Below are 24369 nucleotides of genomic sequence, written 5' to 3'. Positions count from 1 at the left end.
TAGGTCAACTGAGATCAAAGTTTAATGAGCACCATAGGCTACTGCTGTCATTTAATCTCTGCTTTCTCTTTTGTCTTTTAAATTTTCTTTTTACAACTATTGTCTGTACATGTCCTCAGTGCTCCACGGACAATTCTTGCCTTTTAAACTGTATCATCTGTATCCCTATCTATAACATGAAATGATCTTTCACTTTCCTTTGTAATTGGTAGTAATTGAGGAGTCTCCTCATTGTTCATTCACCTTAACATTTCTTCAGAATTGCTTCCTTTTTTCTTTTCCAATCTCAAGTATTTTCAAATGCTCCAAGATGGCAACACACTGATTTCTGGAGAATCAATCTGAAGAATGCTCCTTCAAGAATGTGCTTGATTTATTAATACTGCAGGGTTTTTAAAGAAGTGAGAGAAAATTTTATTTTAGGAGACGTATCTTCTTTTGATGTGTTTATTTAAGTACTAACTGAATTCCCCACCCTTATTATTTTCCAATACAGGTGACTTCAATATTACTGAAGTTTTAAATAAGGCACCTTCATAAACCAAAACAATGTTGCGAGACAATAATACATTAAAATAAGAAAAGAGATTACTATTATTTTAAAAAGATTTTTAAATATCTCAGCAATTACTTATTTCTAATTGTAATCTTACCCTTTTTAAATAGAAGGTTTTATCTCCTTCTTGTCATCAACAGCCTGATATGGACTTGTAAGGATAGAATTGTGCGTACATATGAACATATATTGAACGTGTGAACATTGAACATATGTTCAAGTCCTAGTATCTTGTACCTGTGGGTGTGACCTTATTTGGAAACAGGTTCTTTGCAAATGTAATCAAGTTAATTGACCTCAATATGAGGTCATATTGGATTACAACAAACACTAATCCAATGATTTGTATCCTTATAAGAGGGATACAGACACAGGTAAAGAAGACTGAGGCTAGAAGCCATGTGATGACAAAGCAGATACTGGAGTGATGCAGCTGTAAGAACAGTAAAGATTGCTGGGAACCACTAAAAGCCAAGAGGCTAGGAACAATTCTTCCCTATAGCCTCCAGAGGGAAGCTATAGGGACCCACCTCGATTCTACAGTTTTCGCCTCCATAATTGTAAGAGAAGAGTGTCTGTGTCTTGAGGCACTCGGTTTGTGATAATTTGTTATGGCAGCCCTAGGAAACTAATACAGACCTTTCATAATTACTGAAGATTGTTATATAGTGCCTGCAGGGATTTTTCCCCTTTCAGAATTAACCTGTGCCCCATTCCATATCAAATAATTTAAGTAAAAGGCATAATACAGTTGACCCTTGAACAACATGGGTTTGAACTGCATGGGTCCATTTATATGTGAATTTTTTTTGATATAGGACAGTACTGTAAATGTATTTTCTCTTATGATTTTAACATTTTCTTTTCTCTAGCTCACTATATTGTAAGAATATACTATAAAATACATATAACATATAAAATATGTGTTAATACACTCTTTGTTATCAGTGAGACTTCTAGTCAACGGTAGGTTATTAAGTTTTGGGGCAAAGTTATACATGGATTTTCAACTGTGTGAGGGGGTTGGTGCCCCTAACCCCCACACTTTTCAAGAGTCAAATGGATTTCATGCTACTAAACCATATTTCCTCAGGAATATGAGCCTTTGAAAAAGACAACTTAAGACATAGCTTTGCTCTTCTAGACTAGTAGGGGGTTTTCTTTATTTACATACCTTGCTCGCAGATCTTATTTTAAATGGATGACTACAACAGATTACTAAACTAAAGCAACCAAAAGAGACAGTGAACATCAATACTAAATCCAATGAACTTTCTACCAAATGTGTATATAATTTAAGATGCCAATGGGTGAAAAGAACAGAAACTTAATTTATTCAAATTCAGGGAAGGCTTCCAAAATCTTACTTTAGCTGTGACAAAGAAAAATCACTACTTTGAAAATAACTGCTCTACATTTGCTGGTAGAAAACAAAACATCTCCTTATAGTCCCATCTTCCCTTGCCAATATCCTCATACAAATTTTTAGTTACAGATTTTTGCACTTTCTAAAATTCAAATTCTTAGTGTTGTTCAACACAACCATTCATGCAATTAATATGGATATTTGGCAACTCAGTCCTGTTATCATTAATAACTAAGAATCATACGTGATTGTGGACAGATACATATACATACAATTATATATTTTTTTCATACATGCTTATATGTAGAAACATACAGTTACATTAGATTGCATATTATATGCTAGTAGACAGATGCACATATAAGTTAACTTGTTTCACTTTAAGAACAACAAATATTTTATTTAATAAAAGTACATATAGAAGGGAAGGATAACTAAGAGCTGTTTCCTTTTAAATATAAAACAAAATTGAGACTCAACAGCCTTTTAAAATAATCTAGCCTGAAAAATTAAAATTTTCAATTGAAATAATTTACCACCATTATTGAAATTAAGAAAACATATTAAAGAGATTCTTAATTCTTTAGTGATTGCTTTAGAGCCACAAAAAGGCATCACAGAGGAGGAACTCCATAGTACAAAAGAAATAAACTGTTGAGTTTATCAATCTAATAGTTCTTCCTAAATCACTGTATTCCTTTCAAGTAACTGAGTTATTTTTGAAGTACCTTTGAAGTAACTGGATAAAAAAGCTGCAAATAGGAGATAACCTCCCATTTAGAACATTTTGGTAGATTTACAGGAGATTTGTAAATATCTATCTCCACAAATAAGTAGACAATAAATCAGAGAGACACTTGATATAAACATAAAAAAAAAAAAAAACCTGAAAGGTTTGAAGGCACATTCTAAAGAATATAATCCAGTAAATAAAAGAGAATGAAGGTTTACCAAAAAAGTAAAATTCTCAAGAAACTGTTATTTGAGGCTTAGAAAACTATTTTAAAAATTAAACATTTAAATTTTATGCAAAAACAAAAAATGCTTTCTTATAAGGGCTTTTTATCATTTAGCTCTAAAGAACGTTTTAAAAATTCACAACAGAAATAAGAGGAAATAAAATTTTCTTCCAATTAGAGTATTCTATGAAGCACCTCATCTTTTCCTAAGTTTTCCTTAAACTAAAAAAACAAAACGAAACAAAACAAAAAACAACAGATGACATTAGTGTGGTATAGAGTTTACTGTAGATTCACTGCTATTTTCTTTATCCTGCTTTTCTTCATATTGTGAATCTAGTTCATTTCTGCTATTTTCCTCGTCACTAGAATCACTGTCTAATCCACCTTCAACACTGGCAGAATTCTTGTCATGCGAAGAACTTGCACAGGCTTTGTCTGTGGGAACAGCTCCTTTCCGTTGGGGTAAGATAGTAAAAAATGCTTCTTGCCAGTCTCTGGTTTCCAGATATTCCAGAATAATCTCAAACACTGCAACAAAGACAAACTCCATACGTTTCTTAGGTGCATCACAATGTTGCATACTGTATTTTAAATACATTGCTTTTGTGTTAAGAGTATTAAAATGTCCTGATAACTACTTTGTTGGTATCACTTCCTTGCCCCAAGTCTCTCAGGCCTGTTAGCTCTTCTTTAGCTTTTCATTAATTCACTTCATGAACACTCAAAGATTTACCATTATCTTTCATCAATTATAATCAATAGGCAGGAGCCATTTTCATTTCCTTCCTATTCTTCTTAATCCCTTTCACTTCTTTATCCTTTATGTACTAACATAAAAACTAAAACAACAACGAGAAAAGGTCAGCATTAATCTAAATTTCTTCTGTCTTTCCTACAGTCACTCTGGGGAGCACCTTACTTGCTTTCTTTTTTTCTTACCTTTTTTAAAAATTTCACGTTAAAGGTAAAGAATATAAATACTGTCTTCAAGGTACTCTTACTTTAATATATTGCTGAAGGTCTTAATTTGCATTACTTTATGGAAAAGTAATTTCTACTATCTATCAAAGGTCTTAGAAGAAGTTCATTCCTTGAATCAATAAGGCTTGAATCATTTCTATAATTCCCTAGAGCCTGCTATAGAGAAAGTGTTTAGCACATAAAAAGAGCCTGGTAAGTAGTTGTGTACTAACAAAAATCTCTACTAAACAAAGCTTAAAAAGCAAAACTCCAGGCAACGACTCAGGTCCGAGACTACTATAATGTTATTTACAAAAGGAAAAAGGAAAAAAAAAATCAACAATAATAGAATGGTTACATTATTGTATATTCAGATGACAGAATATTACATAGACATGAACAATGATTCAATGACATAGAAAAATATAAATGTGTGTGGGAGGGAACACCCCAAATTTATAGCATTTTATGCAACAGAGTAAAACTCCAATTATGTAATAAATACTATATACGAATAGGAAAAGAACTGGAAGGAAATACACGAAAAAGTTAATACTCTGGGTAGTGAAATTCTAGCTTATTTTTCTTTCTAGTTTTCTACATTTCCATATGAATGCACATTAATTCAGTTCTATAATATGCATGTATTATTTCTATATTCAAACAAATTATAAATGATTACATTTCACAATTTTGTCTCTAGCAAAGTGTATATTTTCTACTCATCCAGAGGTAATGTTATTCTTCACATTGTTTACTCAGGTATATTTTCATAATTCCCTTATAGCTTACCATGATTAATTGCCAAAACTTTTCTACTATTCATCTTCACAAAATTTCCAAGGGGGAGTTGTGCATGATCAATTCCATGATCTGATGCTTGTTTATATGTGAGTCCCTAAAACAAAGATACTATAACTTGGACTAGAACATTAGATTATTATAACTTAAAGTCTACAACAAAATAAGTACTTTTTAGAAAAGACTTTAGTTCAGTGAACATTATTTGATGAAGTGTGTGTGTGTGTGTGTGTGTGTGTGTGTGTGTGTGTGTGTTTAGCTTCTAATTTGGAAATGTTCTTTTGACAATAAGTGTAATAGGAATGTTTAGGGCATTTGCTTTAACCACTTTACAAATGAGAAAACCAAAGATATTATATTCCCTGCCCATCACAAAGCTCCTCAGTGGCAGAACCAAGGGAAGACCTGGCTCATGCTGACTCAAATAGCTTTTCACTATTCCACACTGCCTTTCTCTCAGTGTAAAATACTCAAATTGAATTCCTAGAGAAGCACCATCACTTTGTGAATGTAAAAGATATAAACATAAAACTTTGTTTCAATTACATAACATTAAGGGGCACAAACGGTGGGGCACCTGGGTGGCTCAGTCGGTTAAGCATCCGACTCTCGATTTCAGCTTACATCATGACCTACAGGTTTGTGAGTTCGAGCCCCAGGTTTGTGGGATTCTCTCTCCTCTCTCTGCCCCTCTGCCACTACGTATCTCTCTCAAAACAAATAAGTAAACTTAAAAAAAGGAAGAGGTACAAATGGTAAAGACAAAGTAAATGAAAACCTGAATGGAAAAAAAATTTTAATTGCCTATAAATTTTATTTTTCCTGTCAATTAAAAAAATGTTGAATATAAATTTTGTCCTCAAAATTAAAATCCTTAAAAGCTTGGTTCTTAACAGAACTCAAGTAGCCAAAAGTACAGGAGAAAGAAGAGCTAAATTTCTTAACCAGTAGTTTGCATATTTTGGGACAAATAAAAGCACCTGAGGTAGGTGTTTTTTAAAACAAAATCATTGTAGTTCAGAGAAACATACAACATCAAAGAAAAAAATATGGTTGTACACAAATAACAAAATGGAATTTTTCCACTAAGAAAAAAATTTAAAAAGCTAAAGATCATTCTGATAAAAACTCCCTGTAACGCTATAGAGCTGCACTGCCCTGCTGTGGCCACAACTGTGACTACTTAAGTTTAAATTGATTAGTTTCTCAATCATTCTACGCACAGGCTCTCTGCTCAACAGCCACATAGCTACCATACTGGACAAGATGATATAAACTATTCCAACGTTGCAGACAGTTCTACCTCAGAGTGATACTATAGAAGAATGATGAATTACTTCATATTATCCTGCTGACAGCATTTCACCTGACACTTAGTGAACATGTCTTTTCTGGAGATGGGCTGAATTTAGCATGCGGCAAAGTAGCTGGCAAAGTACAACATGATGTTTTCTTTTAGAAAGTATATTTCTAATTTTTCATCCAAATGAGCGTAAGGAGGTGGTGGAAGAGACAAAAGTACAAATATAAGAGAAAAGAAAACACAGCCCATTAAAATTATATATTAAAAAACTCGTATTACCATTTTGGTATACATTTTGGTGTAAATTGTTATAAATTTTACCAGTGGCCTAGAAATTGATCAGTAGCAGCATCTACTATCAATACAACATATTGTTTAAGCATGTGGGCTCTGGAACAATCTGTCTGGTTTCAAATATCTGCTTTATCACCTACTATTGATTTTAGACTTAGTTTCTCTGGGCCTCCAGTTCCTTATCTGTAAGATGTAGAGAATAGCACTGACCTCACTGCATTGTAGGGAGGATTAAACAAACTAGTCATATATGTGAAATGATTTCTTTGCGAAAGATGACTGAAATATATAGTAGGCAGTCAATAATGATCAGTCATCATCAGTACTATTGTTACTATCAAGAATTGGTGTATCAATTTTAAGTATAAGCAAACACAAAAATAAAAACTTAACAGTACCTTGTGATGGTTGTGATCTACTAACCCTCCAATCACATAGGCCTTTGATTCATCTAATTCCTTCAGTACATTAGGTGAGTCTGATGTAAGATAAATTAGGTCTTCTTTCTTTATAAATTCACTATAATGCTGTGGTTTGATGTGGATATCCTTTAAGATGTAAGGATAAAGATATTAATTAATAGGATTTTGTGAAAATGGCTAAAAGAGATTATTTTCTTTTCCTTAGACAAAGTCACCCAAAAGCATATGAAGTATAAAACAATATTTTACAATGTATTATTGAAAACCTACCACTTCCATTCCTTACCACCTTACATCTCAATTATTTAAGGTGGCTCCTACTGTTCCCTGTCTCTAGCTTCAGATCCCTCTGATTCACTTCCATAAGTGAGTGATGGCAGACTCACTTCCTAAAAACCCTACTTTCAATGTTTTATCATTACCTATAGGATAAAACTTAAATCCCTTTACCTAGTGATGCTTTCCTGAATATGGCACTAACCTAGCTTTCTCAATTTATTTCTGTTCCAAAAAAACAAATGCATTTTTTTGGTCACATATCTGCTCAACCTGTTCTCCAACCAAAAAATGCCTTTTCCAATTACTTCCTCTCCATCTGCATGAATCATCAAAAGGAAATGGCTAATAGATTTAATAAATTTCATGCATCTGTTTCTACAAAGATACATAGTAGAAATCTTCTTCACCAAAATTATCAGGTCAGAAGTACAAGACTGAACTACGGTTGGCAGTCAAAATTTTGCGAACTACATTCATGGAATAAGGGATGATGCATCACCAAATTCAGATGCAGATGGCATTTTGAAATTTTTAAAGAAAAAATGAAGGAGACTTCTCACCTAAAATTTATATCCTGCTAGGTAATAAATAGCCACTTTTCTGGCAAATGGTATTATAAATTTGATCGCTATGCTTAATAAGGGCCCCTAGAGAGACCTCAGTAGAGACCAGTGATCTCCCAGGTCTCTAGAAAACCGATGGTGTATATAATAATCTTAACAAGCCACAAAATAAGTGAAAGTATGCCTATTTCAATTATCTTATTTCTTAGGAAAATAGGCATGAATATAATAAAACTTGGTAAATATATTGTACTTTAAAACTTAAGAAAGCTTCTGAAAATGTTTTACACTATAGGCTATTATCAAAATAAACAGTCATTATGGGATCAGTGAGTGTGAGAGGGAAAGTTTTTCACAGTAAAAACTGGTTTTGAGAAAGAAAAAAAAATAGGAATAACCTAGTACTTCTCTGAATAGGGCAAAGTTCCTCAGGGATTGGTACTAAAGCCAATCTATTAGTCATCTTTGCAAATGAGAATGGTTTAGTCCAATAGAAAAAACAAATGTGAGCCACATATGTAATTTTAAATCTTCTAGTAGCCACATTAAAAAAAACGAAAATAGGTGAAATTAATTTTAATACATTGCACCTAACATAATATAGCCAATATGTTATCGCTTCGAGATATAAATATATATATATACATATATATATATGTATATATATATTTTTTAATTTTGAGCAGGTATTTTAATTCTCTTTTTTGTACCGTCTTTTAAATCCAATGTATATTTCACATTTACAGTACATCTCAATTCAGACCAGTCACATTTCAAGAGCTCAATATCCACATGTGGATGGTGGACACCATATGGGATGGCACAGAGTTAGAAGAAACAGAATACAAGTACATTCCCAAATTTTAAAGTTACTTCACTCATAAATAATGTATAGCCAGTTTGCTAGGTAGAGATTGTAGAAAGACCTTTAAAATTCTTCCTGCTTTAAAAATTCGTTTTAAAGTTGGTGGTAAAATAAGTGAGATTTAATGAGAACAGATACGAACAGGCATTTCAGTTTCTTTAGCTTCTCTCATTAGTAACATTAGACTTAGCAACAGTGATATACAGCTTTTAGAGACTTGTTGACTCCTATATTTGCTGAATAATATTTAGAATTTAGAATTTAGGTAAAAATGTAGACCTTTAAGCATAAAAATACTTAGAATTATGTTAATCTATTTTAATCACCTTCCAGTTGACCCATCCTTTGTCATTTTCATCCATGTTCTTTTTCAACTGGCCTCCATGGCTTGTCAAGTAAAACTGATAGATTGGTAGACACAGAAAGAAAGAGCAAATGACTATTGAAGTCCAATATTTTATTTCTCTTCTATACCCATCTGATCATCGATGAAACATAAAATATATTCACTCTAGAAAAAAAATAAGCTCGTGACATGCTTTAAACATATAAGAATAAATGTCTGCTACAAGTGACATGTTTTATGTTTCTCATAACCCACTACTTTAAGTATTCCACCTACATTTTTATCCCATTTTCCAACCGCTATCTTTGGACTCTCCCTTAATGGTCACTTTTCTGCAAACTCCCTGTTTCCATGTCAAGTTTTCATTCACTTTCTTTTGCCACCACTGTTTTTTTCATGAGTCCAAAGTCTTCATAGTTTCCCTTTGATTCTAAACCCTGACACCTATTTCAAGTCTAATCAAGGGTGTGAAAAATAGAAAATGTAAAAATATAAAAACACTATCATTTGATAGAAAGAAAATATCTAACCAAAAATAGATTAAGAGTTTCTGGTTCTTAACATCAGTGAGCCAGTGTTAATATTTAGGTCACCTGGAGTTCAAATCAAGAGTAGATAGGGTAAGAAAAAGACCCTATCTACTCTTAACAGCAGCCAATTAGCCTAAGGAAGTACCTTTCAAAACAATCACTGACTCAAAATCCGTTAGGTAGAAGCAACTTCCCCAACAGGTACCATGGTACACATCAACCCGGACAGTTCCCTCACTTCCTGAGAGGGAAGGAATTGAGAGTGGAGAAACAGGTATGAAAAAAAATATATATCCTTTAATGAAGATGTTCAACTACATAGGAATGAGGTCAATGTGTAGAAAACACCATCACTGTGCGTCGTGTGACTAAGACTGACATGTGGAAAAATATTTAAACTATTTTAGTTTTGTAGAAAATTAAAACATTTTTCAAATAGGCATTTTGTTCTCTAATGAAAAGTATCTGTAAGATTTTTTGAAAAGGCAATTGGGATTATCTATGCCTTTTCCCAAGACGTTATAAAAGGAAACTGGAGGGATCCTGGGAAGATGGCGGTGTAGGAGGACGCTGGGCTCACTGCGTGTCCTGCTGATCACTTAGATTCCACCTACACCTGCCTAAATAACCCAGAAAACCGCCAGAAGACTAGCAGAACGGAGTCTCCGGAGCCAAGCACATACGAGAGGCCCACAGAAGAGGGTAGGAAGGGCGGAGAGGCGGTGCGCGCTACACAGACTGGCAGACGGAGCCAGGGCGGAGGGGCAGCCTGCCAGCAAAACAGAGCCCCCAAGTCTGGCTTGCAAAAGCGGAGGGGCCGGACGGAGTGTGTTCTGACAGCAAGCGGGACTTGACATCTGGAAGGTTATAAGCTAACAGCTCTGCTCAGAGAACAGGAGGGCTGGAGGACAACAGGAGGGAGAGTTGGTCGACAGAACGCAGCTTGGCGGGGAACAGAGGCCTCGCCAGCGCCATCTCCCCCGCCCATCCCCCAGCCAAAATCCCAAAGGGAACCAGTTCCTGCCAGGGAACTTGCTTGCACCGGGCAAACACCCAAAGCTGTGCTTCTGCAGATCCATCCCTCCGGTGGCAGGTCTGACTCCCACCTGGTGCCACAGGGCCCCTGTCGAAGCGGATCTCCAAAGGAAAAGCAAGCTGAGCCTGCCCCTCCCACCCCTGTGCACCTTGCCTATCCACCCCAGCTAATACACCAGATCCCCAGCACCACAAGCCCGGCAGTGTGCAAGTAGCCCAGACGGGCCATGCCACCCCACAGTGAATCCCGCCCCTAGCAGAGGGGAAGAGAAGGCACACACTATTCTGACTATGGCCCCAGCGGTGGGCTGGGGGCAGACATCAGGTCTGACTTCGGCCCCATCCACCAACGCAAGTTATTCAAGACAGCACAGGGGAAGTGCCCAGCAGTCCCACACCACTCCAGGGACTATCCAAAATGACGAAACGGAAGAATTCCCCTCAGAAAAACGTCCAGGAAATAACAACAGCTAACGAACTGATCAAAAATGATTTAAACAATATAACAGAAAGTGAATTTAGAATAATAGTCATAAAATTAATCGCTGGGCTTGAAAACAGTATAAAGGACAGCAGAGAATCTATTGCTACAGAGATCAAGGGACTAAGAACAGCCAGGAGGAGCTAAAAAATGCTATCAATGAGCTGCAAAATAAAATGGACACAACCACAGCTCAGGTTAAAGAGGCAGAGGAGAGAATAGGCGAACTAGAAGATAAAATTATGGAAAAGGAAGAAGCTGAGAAAAAGAGAGATAAAAAAATCCAGGAGTGTGAGGGGAAAATTAGAGAACTAAGTGATGCACTAAAAAGAAATAATCTACGCATAATTGGTATTCCAGAGGAGGAAGAGAGAGGGAAAGGTGCTGAAGGGGTACTTGAAGAAATTATAGCTGAGAACTTCCCTGATCTGGGGAAGGAAAAAGGCATTGAAATCCAAGAGGCACAGAGAACTCCCTTCAGACGTAACTTGAATCGATCTTCTGCATGACATATCATAGTGAAACTGGCAAAATACAAGGATAAAGAGAAAATTCTGAAAGCAGCTAGAGATAAACGTGCTCTAACATATAAAGGGAGACCTATAAGACTCGTGACCGATCTCTCTACTGAAACTTGGCAGGCCAGAAAGGAATGGCAGGAGATCTTCAATGTGATGAACAGAAAAAAATATGCAGCCAAGAATCCTTTATCCAGCAAATCTGTCATTTAGAATAGGAGAGATAAAGGTCTTCCCAAAAAACAAAAACTGAAGGAATTCGTCACCACTAAACCAGCCCTACAAGAGATCCTAAGGGGATCCTGTGAGACAAAGTACCAGAGACATCGCTACAAGCATGAAACCTATGGACATCACAATGACTCTAAACCCATATCTTTCTATAATAACACTGAATGTAAATGGACTAAATGCTCCAACCAAAAGACATAGGGTATCAGAATGGATAAACACAAGACCCATCTATTTGCTGCCTACAAGAGACTCACTTTAGACCTGAGGACACCTTCAGATTGAGAGTGAGGGGATGGAGAACTATTTATCATGCCACTGGAAGTCAAAAGAAAGCTGGAGTAGCCACACTTATATCAGACAAACTAGACTTTAAATTAAAGGCTGTAACAAGACATGAAGAAGGGCATTATATAATAATCACAAGGTCTATCCATCAGGAAGAGCTAACAATTATAAATGTCTATGCACTGAATACAGGAGCCCCCAAATATATAAAACAATTACACACAGAAGCAACCTTATTGATAAGAATATGGTAATTTCCAGGGACTTTAACACTCCACTTACAGAAATGGATAGATCATCTAGACACACGGTCAATAAAGAAACAAGGGCCCTGAATTGATACATTGGATCAGATGGACTTGACAGATATATTTAGAACTCTGCATCCCAAAGCAACAGAATATACTTTATTCTCAAGTGCACATGGAACATTCTCCAAGATAGATCATATACTGGGTCACAAAACAGCCCTTCATAAGTATACAAGAATTGAAATCATACCATGCATACTTTCAGACCACAATGCTATGAAGCTTGAAATCAACCACAGGAAAAAGTCTGGAAAACCTCCAAAAGCATGGAGGTTAAAGAACACCCTACTAAAGAATGAACGGGTCAACCAGGTAATTAGAGAAGAAACTAAAAAATTTATGGAAACAAATGAAAATGAAAATACAACAATCCAAATGCTTTGGGATGCAGCGAAGGCAGTCCTGAGAGGAAAATACATTGCAATCCAGGCCTATCTCAAGAAACAAGAAAAATCCCAAATACCTAAAAAATTAGAACACACCTAAAAGGAAATAGAAGCAGAACAGCAAAGACAGCCTAAACACAGCAGAAGAAGAGAAATAATAAAGAGCAGAGCAGAAATAAACAATATAGAATGTAAAAAAAACTGTAGAGCAGATCAACGAAACCAAGAGTTGGTTTTTTGAAAAAATAAACAAAATTGATAAACCTCTAGCCAGGCTTCTCAAAAAGAAAAGGGAGATGACCCAAATAGATAAAATCATGAATGAAAATGGAATGATTACAACCAATCCCTCAGAGATACAAACAATTATCAGGGAATACTATGAAAAATTACATGCCAACAAACTGGACAACCTGGAAGAAATGGACAAATTCCTAAACACCCACACGCTTCCAAAACTCAATCAGCAGGAAATAGAAAGCTTGAACAGACCCATAACCAGAAAAGAAATTGAATCAGTCATCAAAAATCTCCCAACAAATAAGAGTCCAGGACCAGATGGCTTCCCAGGGGAGTTCTACCAGACGTTTAAAGCAGAGATAATACCTATCCTTCTCAAGCTATTCCAAAAAATAGAAAGGGAAGGAAAACTTCCAGACTCATTCTATGAAGCCAGCATTACTTTGATTCCTAAACCAGACAGAGACCCAGTAAAAAAAGAGAACTACAGGCCAATATCCCTGATGAATATGGATGCAAAAATTCTCAATAAGATAACTAGCAAATCGAATTCAACAGCATATAAAAAGAATTATTCACCATGATCAAGTGGAATTCATTCCTGGGATGCAGGGCTGGTTCAACATTCACAAATCAATCAACATGATACATCACATTAATAAAAGAAAAGATAAGAACCATATGATCCTGTCAATCGATGCAAAAAAAGGCATTTGACAAAATTCAGCAACCTTTCTTAATAGAAACCCTCAAGAAAGTCAGGATAGAAGGAACATACTTAAACATCATAAAAGCCATTTATGAAAAGCCCACAGCTAACATCATCCTCAATGGGGAAAAACTGAGAGCTTTCTCCCTGAGATCAGGAACACGACAGGGATGTCCACTCTCACCGCTGTTGTTTAACATAGTGTTGGAAGTGCTAGCATCAGCCATCAGACAACAAAAGGAAATCAAAGGCATCAAAATTGGCAAAGATGAAGTTAAGCTTTCACTCTTTGCAGATGACATGATATTATACATGGAAAATCCAATAGACTCCACCAAAAGTCTGCTAGAACTGATACATGAATTTAGCAAAGTTGCAGGATACAAAATCAATGTACAGAAATCAGTTGCATTCTTATACACTAATAATGAAGCAACAGAAAGACAAAGAAACTGATCCCATTCACAATTGCACCAAGAAGCATAAAATACCTAGGAATAAATCTAACCAAAGATGTAAAAGATCTGTATGCTAAAAACTATAGAAAGCTTATGAAGGTAATTGAAGAAGATATAAAGAAATGGAAAAACATTCCATGCTCATGGATTGAAAGAATAAATATTGTCAAAATGTCAATACTACCCAAAGCTATCTACACATTCAATGCAATCCCAATCAAAATTGCACCAGCATTCTTCTCGAAACTAGAACAAGCAATCCTAAAATTCATATGGAACCACAAAAGGCCCCGAATAGCCAAAGTAATTTTGAAGAAGAAGACCAAAGCAGGAGGCATCACAATCCCAGACTTTAGCCTCTACTACAAAGCTGTCATCATCAAGACAGCATGGTATTGGCACAAAAACAGACACATAGACCAATGGAATAGAATAGAAACCCCAGAATTAGACCCACAAACATATGGCCAACTAATCTTTGACAAAGCAGGAAAGAACATCCAATGGAAAAAAGACAGTCTCTTTAACAAATGGTGCTGCGAGAACTGGACAGCAACATGCAGAAGGTTGAAACTAGACCACTTTCTCACACCGTTCACAATAATAAACTCAAAATGGATAAAGGACCTGAATGTAAGACAGGAAACCATCAAAACCCTAGAGGAGAAAGCAGGAAAAGACCTCTCTGACCTCAGCCGTAGCAATCTCTTACTTGATACATCTCCAAAGGCAAGAGAATTAAAAGCAAAAATGAACTACTGGGACCTTGTAAAGATAAAAAGCTTCTGCACAGCAAAGGAAACAACCAACAAAACTAAAAGGCAACCAACGAAATGGGAAAAGATATTTGCAAATGACATATCGGACAAAGGGCTAGTATCCAAAATCTATAAAGAGCTAACCAAACTCCACACCCGAAAAACAAATAACCCAGTGAAGAAATGGGCAGAAAACATGAATAGACACTTCTCAATAGAAGACATCCGGATGGCCAACAGGCACATGAAAAGATGCTCAACGTCGCTCCTCATCAGGGAAATACAAATCAAAACCACACTCAGATATCACTTCACGCCAGTCAGAGTGGCCAAAATGAACAAGTCAGGAGACTATAGATGCTGGAGAGGATTTGGAGAAACGGGAACCCTCTTGCACTGTTGGTGGGAATGCAAATTGGTGCAGCCGCTCTGGAAAGCAGTGTGGAGGTTCCTCAGAAAATTAAAAATAGACCTACCCTATGACCCAGCAATAGCACTGCTAGGAATTTACCCAAGGGATACAGGAGTGCTGATGCATAGGGGCACTTGTACCCCAATGTTTATAGCAGCACTCTCAACAATAGCCAAATTATGGAAAGAGCCTAAATGTCCGTCAACTGATGAATGGATAAAGAAATTGTGGTTTATATACACAATGGAGTACTACGTGGCAATGAGAAAGAATGAAATATGGCCCTTTGTAGCAACATGGATGGAACTAGAGAGTGTTATGCTAAGTGAAATAAGCCATACAGAGAAAGACAGATACCATATGTTTTCACTCTTATGTGGATCCTGAGAAACTTAACAGAAACCCATGGGGGAGGGGAAGGAAAAAATAAAAAAAATGAGGTTAGAGTGGGAGAGAGCCAAAGCATAAGAGACTCTTAAAAACTCAGAACAAACTGAGGGTTGATGGGGGGGTGGGAGGGAGGGGAGGGTGGGTGATGGGTTTTGAGGAGGGCACCTTTTGGGATGAGCACTGGGTGTTGTATGGAAACCAATTTGACAATAAACTTCATATATTGAAAAAAAAAAAAAAAGGAAACTGGAATCTGTTTTAAATTCTTCAAACATACCTGCACAGGATGCAGTGCTCGTCGATTTTCTGCATAACACCGTTGAATCTGCTTATGAAGTTTCTTAATGTCCTATAAGAAAGTGCCATTTTTAAAGCAGCATTTTGAAAATCATCTATGGCCACACCACAATCTTAGTGGAATAGAATAAGCCGAAGAGATGACTCGATAGGTACGTTTTTTTTCTCTTGAAATACAGGTCCTTTCTGATCTTTTCTATTCAATTTCTGTATATACTAACAAAATAATTACTATGAAGTAAATACCCTATAAGTGACCAATAATTTCAATTCTGTATCCACTTAAAATGCTAATTCATGATGACATTTACTCTTCTTAAGAGACAACAAAAGGAAAAAAAAACTGGTAGAGCAATACTACTGCTATTTGCATAACATACTAATGGTTTGGAAAGTAAGTAAAGCATTCACTAGCATTGTTCAGACAACCAATTTTCTCAAACTATTATATAAGAAATAATTCTATTTACCAATCACATTTCTTACTTTCTTCTTCTGATTACAAGTAACAAAAACACTCCTGGATCTATGATTTATATGCAGTTAGTGAGTCTTGTAATCTAATGATGGTGTGTCTCTGTTCTATACATATAAATGAGAAAAATTTTATTAACTTAGTTTAACTTAGGGAGGCACGATCTTGAAAAACTTTATTTAAGATGCATTTTAACGGGTGCCTGGGTAGCTCAGTCAGTTAAGCATCCGGCTCTTGATTTCAGCTCAGGTCATGATCTTGCAGTTGAGGGACCGGGCCCCATGTCAGGCTCTAAGCTGATAGTGCAAAGCCTGCCTGGGATTCTCTCTCTCTCTCTTCCCTCCTCTGCTCACACACTCTCTCTCTCTCTCTCTCTCTCTCAAAATAAAGTTAAAAAAAAAGAAAATTTAAAAAGAAAAAAGATGCATTTTAATATATAAATTTATAGCCAGGTGATATGCCCTATTAAAACAAGAATTATTCAGCCTACTTTACCTACAAGATTTTTCTGACAATGATTCATGATACCTTTAATACCATCAAGCTGTCAAAACTGCAGTCAATGATAAGGCGGAGTGTGCTGTGAACAACATCTCTTCGAATACGTTTTCTGTCGTTTCCATCTGAGTTTGATTCCAGTTGACACTGTCGCTCTAATTGTTTTCTCTTGCGTTTTTCCTTCCGTTTTTGTCTAAAATTAGGAATTGAAACTTTTTGTTGTTATTCGTATATTCAGACATTTACAAGACTCTTCTGACAAAGAAACAACTATTTTTTTAAATTAGCAGGTTGAACCACATGAAACAGCCATTTCTGTGGATCAAATATCCGCAATTTTACATAGTCCATCTAAAAGCTTTAGATAGAAAATGAATTTGCGAAGACAATGTAATATTTTCTACACAAACTCTTACTACTAATAATTCACTTATTATTGTGACTTTTATGTAAGACTTTATAAAATACTGAACTTTAGGCCTATAATGAATTTTTACTTTTATCATTCTTCTCCTACATAATTTTCAAGGAACATTAACAGAATATAGAGAAAAAAGCAAAGTAAAATTGTTTAAAAAAAAAAACTTACAAAGCTTTTTCTATAATCTATATCAACTATAGTTTATTCTCTCTCAATAAATTTTGGCGTTCTACAATAAGAGCTTCAGTTCAACTGCTCTTACCCAAACCTACAATGGCTTTTCTAGCAAAATCAATGTTAGGCCCAAATTTGATCTTTCTGAGGTGGCTATTTTTGTTCTATATCTAGGACATGGATGCTAACTATATCCCTCATCTAAGTCAGTTATTTCAGAAACTGTGCTGCTACTCACAATAGGTTCTGGGTGAGAAAAATTATAGTGTAAATCCATCAAGACTGAAACACATACAGTTTTAACAGCCAGTGGACAGTGCTGGGTAACAACATGCACAGCCCCAATGTTAATTAACACAATTACTTTCGATGTGTCACAGGACTATGCAAAGTCCAACATTCCTGAATGGGGTTGCATATATGCATTTTGAAACATACTTGCGGAGTTCTCGTTGCTCTTCCCATTGTTTCTGTTTAATTAGCTTCTTCATTTGTCGTTTAGATATTGGTTCAAATCCTTCACCTAATCTTGGCTTCTGGCTCTTCTCTTGTTCTTCACTTAAGCTTTGCTTTCTTTCAACATTAGAAGACTCAATAAATGCTGGCAATGTTTCAGAGGACATTATGTGATGCCTCTGAAAAAACTGAAAAGCAACTTTTGACATGAATAGGTGATTTACACACACACACACACACACACACACACACACACACACACAAAGTAAAAAAAAAAAAATGACCAATAGATGTGATTAAAATTAATTCATATCAATAATGAATAAAAATATAAATTTAGACAATTGAATGTCATTTACTGGCAAAGATCATTTGATGAAATGGGGTGTTTGCATTTACTATTTGTGGTCACAGCACAATTTTTCCAGAAGGTACACAGATCTGACTTTAAAATGCCATGATACCCTTTGACCTGGTAATTTATTTCCTTAGAATAAATCTCTTTAAATAGATCAGAAATATACACAAAATTAATGCAAAAGGGTATGTAATTTTTAACAATGAAATACTAGAAATTACTTCAATGTTAGCAAAAGGTGGCTGTAAATAAATTACAGTTCATCTATAACATGGGCTGGGAATACTAAGCATGTTTCCCAAAATTATTTAGTGATAAAAGGAAATGGCTAAGTAAAAAAATAGAAACAATATGTACATTATGTCCAACTTTGTTTTAAAGGGAATACACACAAACATGTTTAATTCTTACCAATGGTTTTTTGCATTTTCTGTATTTTATATAATAAAAATATATTGTTTTATAAAAGAAAAAAATGTTTTTAAAAAAGAGATTGGAAGCACTTTTTTTAGTTGTCATTAATGCTACAGTGCAAGGGACATGTTACTTTCATTATCTGGGTGTACACTCACATGATTTTTGACAAACGATATGCTATAGATTTATATACTTTGGACAGTGCAGAAAACAAATTTGGTTGCCTCTCAGTATATTTCATTGTAAATATGTAATTATAGATATCCATATTAGTTATGGCTAAAACAATATGTAAGATGATCCTATAATCAGTCATGGAATACTTAGAACCATCTCAAACATTTTTAATTGGATTAACAACCCACATCTTTATATCTATGTCTAGAAATGAACTTACCTTTAGATTAGGAAAGGGCTAAAAGTACTGAGATTTCTTTTCTTTAATAGATTACGAACACCACAGCTTAAAAGTTTATTTACTTGTCCCTACCAAAGACTAAGCATGAGGCTTGCAAATGTTCTCTTGTCCTTAAAGAAAATTCTATGATTATTCCTTCTTAAAGAGACAGCTAACAAGTCTGTGCAGAAAAGCTAGTATCTAAGAGAAAAATCCTGACAATTCAGAAAATGGAAAGGACTAAACCTTTGCAGAACATAATATGAATAGTAGCTTTATTATATGGTTCTTGCTTTCTTTAAAAGTACAATGTTGTAACAGGATACCTGGAGATAATTAGGCAAACACAAAGTTTACCAACTTTTGACTGAAAGATGAATTTTAAGATGTGTGCTTTATGGGTTACAGCAAAAGCCCTAACATTTTGCTAGGTCACAAATTACTAAAGGTAAAGAATCATCTGGTAATCCAAGTGAGAGTTCACAAGTTTTCCTTATACCACGAACCAAACAGTATCCTTAGTTTGGGGGAAGTATCTCCTAGAAATGACAACCCAAATTTGATTTTACACTGGAAACTGCCTATGGGCATGGATGATGTCTGCTTTTACCTAACATTACATTGCCACATTAATTACATTACTAACACAGTGCCTGGCACTTAGTAGATGCTTATAATAAATTTGTGGAATAAATAAATGAGTGACTATATCACAAAGGATTTTAAAAATTAATGAAAGTGGTTATGATGAACATTTATTAAATACTGTGCTAAGTAAAGAATGTATTATCTAATTTAATCCTTAAAACAAACCAGTGAAGTAGATAGTATCATGCCTACTTTACAAAGAAAGAATTACAAATTACAAAGAAAGAATGCCCCAAATTACAAAACTACTAAATAATTCCCAAGAAATAAGGCACCTAGAACAAATCTAGGACAAAGCATGTTCTCAAAATACTTGCTGAATGAATAGACAATGAATAGACAAATGAAATGATGGAGCTAAGATCCAAACCCACATCCAACTCTACTCTCCCAGAAATCCAAAATCTTATTTAGAAAATGAGGGTTTCCAAGGAATGTAAAAGAGCTGTGTTGTTTCAACCCTGCTGTGGGAGGGCTCTGAGAACACTGTGTCACTGAAAGAAGACAAAAAATAGCTCTAGTTCTATTCCTATGCCACTGAATATAAAAATGGGACAGACTTCCTAGAGATAGTCGCCAGAAGTTCATGTTTTAAGATACCCCGTCTCTCAATCTTGAAATACATGACAATATTAGATAAAATATAAAAAGGGGAGACAAAAAAGGTATAGCCTCTCTCAAAACCAAAAACAAGAACTAGAACAGATACTGTTCCTGCTGGGTCTGCTGTGTAAAAGCAACTGGGAGTTTTCCTAGATTTAAAGAAGATGGGAGAAAGACAGGAGCTAGTTGAAGATGAACCCTTAAACTAGTGTCGGGGGTGGGGTTCCTCTTTCCATGAAAAAGTCTGAAAACAGGTGAAATTTAGACTAATAATGGCTTATACCACGCTGAATACTTGGCGGAAATCTGACGGAAGTAGACACGGCTTCTTGGCTACAACAAGGGCCAAACCATGCGATGACATATAAACTCAGAACCCTACAGGATTAGGGAGTGCCTGGGTGGCTCAGTTGGTTAAGCATCTGACTTTGGTTCAGGTTATGATCTCACGGCTCATGAGTTCGAGCCCGCATCAGGCTCCACACTGAGTGTGGAGCCTGCTTGGGATTCTCTCTCTCCTTCTCTCTCTGCCCCTTCCCAGTGCACACTTAATCTCTCTCTCTCTCAAAATCAATAAATTAAATAAATAAATAAATAAAACAGAACACTACAGGATCAGAATTCTAACCCACCTATGTAAGCTGTGCTGTGGAATGAAGCACTGAACAGGGCCATGGGTAGAAGCAACCACAGAATCACCAGTAGATAGAGAGATGGTTGGGAGAGAAGTGATAATTCCATTCAAGAGAACTATGCAAAGTTAGAAAAAGAGAGAAATGATGAGGAAAAAAAACAATAAAATCAACATCAGGAGACAAATTCACTCTTCACAAATTGAAAATAATAGCACAATATGAAAATGACTTTAAAATAAGTCTGGTTGGAATCTTTCAGAGGTCAGATGAATAAGAATCATAAAAACAATACAGGAAATTGGGACACAAAAGCAGGCATAAAAAATCAAAACCAAAATCCATGAAAAAGAACCTATTTGGAAACTAGGAAATGAAGATATAAAAATTTCAACAGATGAGATAAACTCCAGATTACCTGGAATCCAAGAGGTAATGGATGAATTAGAAGACATCATGACAATCTCAGAATTCAGAGAACTAGAATGACAAAATATGTCAGAACAGTTAAAAGACTTGAATAACAGGATGAGAGAAATACAAGCAAAAAGTTAACTGAAAATAAATGTATAACCTTGAGTGCATTCATTAAAGTGTTTTTAAAAAGCTGTAAAATAAGCATTCAGCTTAAGAAACAGGAGACAGGGGAAACTCAGTAAGCTCAAAAAAATTAGAAGAAAATTTTAGAATATATATTGTGATTCCCAGAATCATTTTTACTTCCTTTCCATACATAGTGCATTAAATAAAAGCCAGCAATGCATATATGCAAAACAATACATGGTAGAGAAAACGTAAGCTAGACCTGCCCAGTAAGCTAAACCTGTAAACTTAAAAGCACAATTAAAATCCACAGGAGACAAATTGCTTTCTTCATGAAACAATGATTAATATTACAAAGGAGGGGACACATGGGTGGCTCGGTTGGTTAAGCATCTAACTTCAGCTCAGGTCAGGATCTTGCAGTTCATGAGTTCGAGCCCCGCATCAGGCTCTGTGCTGACAGCTCAGAGCCTGGAGCCTGCTTCAGATTCTGTGTCCTTCTCTCTCTCTGCCCCTCCCCCACCCACACTCCATGTCTCTCTCTCTCTCTCTCTCTCTCTCTCTCTCTCTCTCTCGCGCGCGCGCGCGCGCGCGCGCGCGCGCGCGCTCTCAAAAATAAGTAAACATTAACATTTAAAAAAAAATATTCCAAAGGAGAACATTTCTGTTCACAGTGGCATTGTGTTTTGTGCTAGTTCTTTATTCTGTTAAAAAGCTGCAAGTGGGGGCGCCTGGGTGGCTCAGTCGGTTAAGCGCCGACTTTGGCTCAGGTCATGATCTCACCGTCCGTGAGTTCGAGCCCCGCGTCGGGCTCTGTGCTGACAGCTCAGAGCCTGGAGCTTGTTTCAGATTCTGTGTCTCCCTCTCTCTGACCCTCCCCCGTTCATGCTTTGTCTCTCTCTCTCTGTCTCAAAAATAAAAACGTTAAAAAAAAAAAAAAAGCTGCAAGTGTAGATTGGCTCTATAATGTGAAAATTTTTAAAAAGCAATATATAGATAACAATGTTTTACAGCTCGCACGTACACCAGGGGGAGCTTTTGCCCTTTCTATCTAAGAAGTCTAAGTTAATTTTAACTTGGCCTATCATTGCATACTAATGTTTTTAAACAGGCTATCATATGCAAAGAAAGGTCATGAACTGGTCGACTTTATCATCATTATTTTTAAAGCTATTCGCAATTAAGAAAATGCACTGCAGCAAGTGAATTTTTTTAAGCTTTGATAAGCTACATTTAGAGAGGCACAAAATAAAAAAGTAATGATGTATTATATTTTATATATATATATAATTATATATATTATATATTAAGGTCCAATATATTACTGCTTACATCACACTTTACAAAGATGTGTACCAACTCCCACTTCCCATACAATAAGCATTTCACTATGTACTAGCTTGTTCAGGTTAGCTGATAAAATATGGCATTTTACTACGTATACCCGCTTTTTAAAGTTTTTTTGCTCGTTTAGAAGCCTCACACCAGTTTTGTGTTCTTCCCTCCAGAGAAGTGACACTCACAGCACATTTTCGTTTATTCAACCACGTTCAACAAATATGTAAGAACAATATATTGTAGCCATTATAGAAATATTTGTGTGAACGTTAGTTTAACACAGAAGTTGTAAAAGGTTGGTTCATTTAGTCAAAGAAATAGGTTACCAGGTGATCTGATAAAACTAAGAACTGGATAAAGATGACTAAGCCCATTTGGTGTGAAACAAAGAAGCAAAAAAAAAAAAAAAAAAAGAAAAAGAAAAAGAAAAACGTCTCAATCTTCCTTGTATTTCCACTTCTTAGCACGGCTTCCAGCAGGGAACACAGATATCACACATCAGTGAATTGCCAAAATAAAAAATAAAAATAAAAAATAAAAAACCCCACCAACTTTCATGGATTGGGCTAAATACAATCTTCATAATTTATGACACTGCCTCCCTTCCTGAAAGATACAAACGAAGGTTGGAAGAACTGCAAAATGAAATTAAATGACCTGACAGTGACAGGGAAAGAAAGAATACCCTTTTTAAAATGCGCCAGCCTGATGGGCAGTATCGAAAGCGCTTGGTTCAGCTCTCAGGTCCCTTGGGAGGATTTGGCTGGGATAGGGACTGGGGAAGAAATTACAAAACAACCCAAACAAAAAGTGAGAAAGTCATCTGATGCTATCCTCTTTATATCTCCAGAAAAATTCCCGCATTTTAACACTGAAAATATTTCACTGAAATCAAGTTAACACAGTCTTCTTAAAAACCATCCTCGGCCCACCACCATGGGCTTAAGAGCACTTGCAGCAACTCTGTCCTGGGCTCTCTACATTTCAGAGCGCTCCGCCACGTCACCCCTCGCTGGAGAAATGAGGTAAGGCCGATTTAAACAGGTAAAGCGACGGCTCACGGTCTCTAGCCACCAAGTGGCAGAAGCACAACTCGTTTTCCAGACCTTCAGAGTCCAGATTTCCCTCTCCCTTCATTCTTTGGGAGCTCACACTCTTCCCGTACTAAGGACCCGATCCCGACCCCCAAACAAACCTCGGCCGTAGGTGGCCCTACTCGGGGTGGGCAGAACCTCACCCCACTCTCCCTCTCTAGACCACCCGCCTGCGGCCGCACTCGAGGAGGGATTAAACTGCAGCCAGCGAATCAGGGAGCTGCTTGGCGCCGGGGACGCGCTCTATCTGACATCACTTCCTTCGGGAATTGGGTCCAGGCGCGGCTTCCACAGCCCCACTCCCCTCTCCGCCGGAAGCCCTGATGCTAGTCGAGGATGGCACTTACCAGAGCCCCTTTTGCGCCCAAAGGAGACCAGAGGGGAGGCAAGGGCCAGCCGCAGTACCAGGAGACTTACCGAGCTCAGGAGTTGTCAGGGAACCGGGAACACCAACACAAAGCCTTCTCTTAATGATCTTGGTACAGCTCGCGAGTCTTCCCCGGGAAACTTCAACTCCCAGAGGCAGGGACGGTCGCTACGCGTAGGAGGCTGCG

General features: G+C 36.5%; 1 protein-coding gene across 5 annotated transcripts; it reads right to left on the bottom strand.

Moving 5' to 3' along the window:
- Nucleotides 1-24369, bottom strand: TRMT10A (tRNA methyltransferase 10A). Of its 5 annotated transcripts, none has more exons than XM_058721827.1 (9): nt 24233-24364; nt 21259-21320; nt 17768-17973; nt 16765-16927; nt 15742-15813; nt 8698-8772; nt 6641-6790; nt 4637-4742; nt 1-3412 (listed from the first exon to the last, which is right to left on the bottom strand). In XM_058721827.1, the coding sequence occupies exons 3-9, from the start codon at nt 17950-17952 to the stop codon at nt 3147-3149; spliced, it is 1017 nt and encodes a 338-aa protein (XP_058577810.1). In that variant the 5' UTR covers nt 17953-17973; nt 21259-21320; nt 24233-24364; the 3' UTR covers nt 1-3146. The 5 variants fall into 5 exon arrangements, with proteins under 5 accessions (XP_058577810.1, XP_058577808.1, XP_058577807.1 ...); XM_058721825.1 differs by lacking the exon at nt 24233-24364 and adding an exon at nt 23917-24139; XM_058721824.1 differs by lacking the exon at nt 21259-21320 and having other exon boundaries at nt 24233-24369.

The sequence above is a fragment of the Neofelis nebulosa genome, chromosome 3 (assembly GCF_028018385.1).
Source record: "Neofelis nebulosa isolate mNeoNeb1 chromosome 3, mNeoNeb1.pri, whole genome shotgun sequence".
Classification (NCBI taxonomy): Eukaryota; Metazoa; Chordata; class Mammalia; order Carnivora; family Felidae; genus Neofelis; species Neofelis nebulosa.
The sequence above is the reverse complement of the archived record's forward strand: the minus strand, read 5'-3'. Positions and strand labels throughout refer to the sequence as shown.

Bases quoted from the DNA above. Each gene is read 5' to 3' on its own strand.
- TRMT10A (XM_058721824.1), bottom strand. From the start codon at position 17,952: ATGTCCTCTGAAACATTGCCAGCATTTATTGAGTCTTCTAATGTTGAA. The intron at 8,773-15,741 runs GTATGTTTGAAG...CCAATCTATCAG, and splicing joins GAGCACTGCATCCTGTGCAG to TTTTACTTGACAAGCCATGG. The intron at 4,743-6,640 runs GTACTGTTAAGT...TCTTTGTTTTAG, and splicing joins TAGATCACAACCATCACAAG to GGACTCACATATAAACAAGC.